The 3,732-nt window shown below is 32.0% G+C and overlaps 1 protein-coding gene across 1 annotated transcript; it reads left to right on the top strand.

The window, feature by feature from the left end:
- The first annotated feature begins 2,548 nt into the window (after positions 1–2,548).
- On the top strand, positions 2,549–3,124 carry LOC133678810 (DNA-damage-repair/toleration protein DRT111, chloroplastic-like). Its single transcript, XM_062101317.1, has one exon. The coding sequence runs from the start codon at positions 2,549–2,551 to the stop codon at positions 3,122–3,124; it is 576 nt and encodes a 191-aa protein (XP_061957301.1).
- The last annotated feature ends 608 nt before the right edge of the window (positions 3,125–3,732 follow it).

Here is a 3,732-nt window from a genome sequence, read left to right as displayed (position 1 = left end):
TTTTATATAAATTTATTTTACTAGTTAATAAATATATTTATTAGATATCCATATAATTTATATTAAACATATCTTTATTTACTCATACAAATCTACACATAACTTATTTAAAATCATGAGTTATCTCAAAATCAAAACTATACCATCCTCGTGTATCTTGGTTGGGCAACAAAGGCTCATCTCAAGTAAAGATCAAAACGGGCCATATCTTCATGTCTGCCATTTCCAGGCCTGTTTAGTGCAAAAGACTAGGCTGGGTCCTGTCAACAATCACCCCCAAGTCCCTGCTCGTCGTTTCATACATTTCGAATCCCCCCAGCCATCTTTGGCCGTGAGAATTGAAGCAAGTGGTACAGCAAGAAACGTTGATTCACTGATCTCAAGTTTTTTGGCCCAGCAAGAATGGATCTCTGTTGCATCAGCTAACGACAGAGGGATAAGAAATTTATGGCTTCACTTGCATGTTTCTACTGAAAAAACAGGCTACGATCATATGGTAATATGATATCAGTTTGATTTCCTAGCTCCACCTTTATTACTCCACTTTGCACTCCGAGAGATGAGCAGGAAGAGGCTCTGTTCTAATTTTAATTAAATAATACCGTCTTTAATTTTTATCAAATAAACAAAGATAGTAAGATTCAAATTCGTTATTGTTTGATTATTAAAATTCTGATATTATATTAAAACTTTGATATCATATTAAAAAAATAAATTCAACCTAATAATTTAAACTACTAAGTAATGTCTTACTGTATAATTTATATTATTTTTTAATATATAATTGATATATATTTAAGATTGAATTACTTATCAATCGTTCAAGAAATTCATAGGTTAAAATTATAGAACCGCAAGAGTAATTGTTATGTCAGAACTATTAGAAGATTTTTAAAAGATATATTCAATTTAACAACACTTTAAATAGACAATTCCAACCGTATTTCTAAATACATACAAAATCTTTTTATTTATATCAAGTCTTAAAGTTTAAATATTACACTAGCTCAGCTCACGAGTTGATCTAATAACTCAAAGGCTCAAAACCTAACTTGATTCAAGTTTTATTTTGAATTATTTTTATATTAATTCGGTCAAATTTAAGTGTCATGTTAGGTTGACTAACAACTCGTTCGACTCAGTTAAACCTAATTCAAACTTGGTTATATCAAAACTAAAAAATTAAAAAAAAAATTATTTTGTATAAAAATAATAAACTTAAATTAACTTAATTACCCACGAGTTAATTAAATGATTTGATTATACACACATTAAGCTAAATTAAACACAAACTAATATCAAAATTATATTTTAAACAGATTAAATTTATACCTTATATGTTTTTTGGTATTATGGTATAAGATGTTTTCTAAAAATATTTTTTGTTTGAAAATACATCAAAATAATTTTTTTTATTTTTTATTGCTGTCATCAAAACAACAAAATCATCAAGAAAAACTTAAAAAATCATTAATTTAATCTTTGAAAATATCTATTAAATTTTTTTTAGAAATATATTAAAATAAAATTTATTTTATTTTTAATATATTTTTTGAAAACATAGTTGAAATGAAAAAACAAATAAAATTTTATTTTGAAGTAGTTAAAAGAATACAAAATCACAAAAAGTTAAAGGTGCCTTGATTCATTCCCCTCCATTTCTCAAAGCAGAGGTGAAAAGCACCTCTTTCCTGGGTTCCTTCCCACTTCCCAATGGCTTTGTACTGTCTCTATCAAACCATTTGATTTTGTAAGGCTGAAACCATTTCACTTCTCCATGGCTTTTGTCCTGTCTCTATCAAATCAACCACTTTTTATAAAAAAAGAAAATGACAATAATAATCAATTCATTTTTTAAAATGATAACAAAAAAAAAATTGTTCTTTTCAGGTTTTTCAATTTTTTACAGCACAATTACTTAAATGCTTTTCGAAAATAATATTTATTAGCTTCGGATGCTAGGATACTTCGGTTATTTTGATATTTGTTTTTTGTTATTTTTATGTAGGATGGATGTTAATTAGATCTTTTTATATTTATAAAATATTATTTAAATTAAAAGGTGGTAAGTACATGCCTAGCCGTCAGTAAATAGACGCTGCTTGCATCTTTTGCAACGCCAAAACTACAGTTTTGAAACCTGATCTGGTCAAGTGATCGGATCACGGGTTAGATGGGTTAATCCGGGTTAATTCAAAAAAAAATACCTATAAAAAAACACATAACTAGTTATAATATAACACTTACACAAACCAAATTTAAATTATAAACCAACAATATAAATTTAATTCAATATCCAAAACATAAACAAAATATAAATTCTAAAATATTTAAAACAAGACATCCAACCACATAAATTCTAAAATATTTAAAATAAAACATCCAACAACATAAATTTTAAATTAACACCACATTCACTTTTATTGAATCAATACATTAATTTCTTCTGCTCACATCACCACTAACTATTTTAAAAAACCCTAACAAACCTAAACCCCAAATCTTTGCTTCCAAATCTTTAGTTTCTTCGTTCGTGGCGGCGGCAACTATGCTACCCGATGAGGTGGCTCCGCAACCGGAACTGGTAGTGGTGAATTCGGTGGTTGTTGAGGAGTATGATCCAGCCAGGTTGAATGATTATGAAGATTATAGGAGGGAGAAAAAAAAGAAGGCGATGGAAGCAGAGAGGCTGAGGGAGATTGAGAGGAGGAGGCAAGAGGAGGAGAAGGAGAGGGAAAGGGAGAAGGATAGGGACAGGGATATGAATATTTCTAGGGAGGAAGCGTGGAGAAGGCGTGTTGCCATGAGTGGAGGTGTTCTTAGGAGTTCTTCGCCACCTAGGAATGGGGATGGGTTTAGTATTGGGACGTCAGGGACGGTAGGGTTGGGAGTTGGTGATGGTGGACAAATGACTACGGCGCAGAGGATGATGGCGAAGATGGGGTGGAAGGAAGGGCAAGGATTGGGGAAACAGGAGCAAGGGATTACGACACCATTGATGGCAAAGAAGACTGATAGGAGAGCTGGGGTTATAGTGAATGCTAGCGAGAAGAAGGTGAAGAGTATGAATTTCAATGGAACTCCTCCAACTCGGGTTTTGCTCCTTAGGCAAGAGGTGCAATAGGCAGGGACGCAGAGGTCGAAGGAAGAGAAGAGGCAGCGGCAGAAAAAAAATTAACCAGGTCTCACCCGGGTTTGATTGGGTGGACCGAGTTCCAGGTCGACTGGGTTTTTCCGGGTCAATTCCCAAACGGATTTTTGCCTTCACCCGGACCAGTCCCAGGCCCGGGTCGACTGGGTTCCGGGTCGACCCGCCAGGCCGATCAGGGTTTTAAAACACTTGCCAAAACAAATCTGAATATTACCGTCTGTGACAACGTTCAATGCACATTATTATCCTTATCACGGTGGTAAGGTGTGCGTGGTCAGAAAACCATAGGTTGAGCTTCCAGTTGAGTTGCGATTACATTTTCTTTCTTCTCTTTCTCTTTCCTCTTTTTCCAGCCTTGCAAGAAAAAATAAAAGTATGGTTATTAGTTTGTTAAGTTAAATTAATTTTTTTTTAATTACAATATATTTGATTGAGTTAATTTTATTTTTTTATTTTATCTTTTAATATTTAATTTTTATATTAAATTTTATCCTTATTCTTTTAATTACAAAATATTATTCTTATTAACTTTTTTACTCTTTTTTTAATTTCTTTTTTTTTTATAATTATATAAATCGATC

This window comes from Populus nigra, chromosome 18, assembly GCF_951802175.1.
Source record: "Populus nigra chromosome 18, ddPopNigr1.1, whole genome shotgun sequence".
Lineage (NCBI taxonomy): Eukaryota > Viridiplantae > Streptophyta > Magnoliopsida > Malpighiales > Salicaceae > Populus > Populus nigra.
This window is presented reverse-complemented; position numbering and strand designations above follow the sequence as displayed.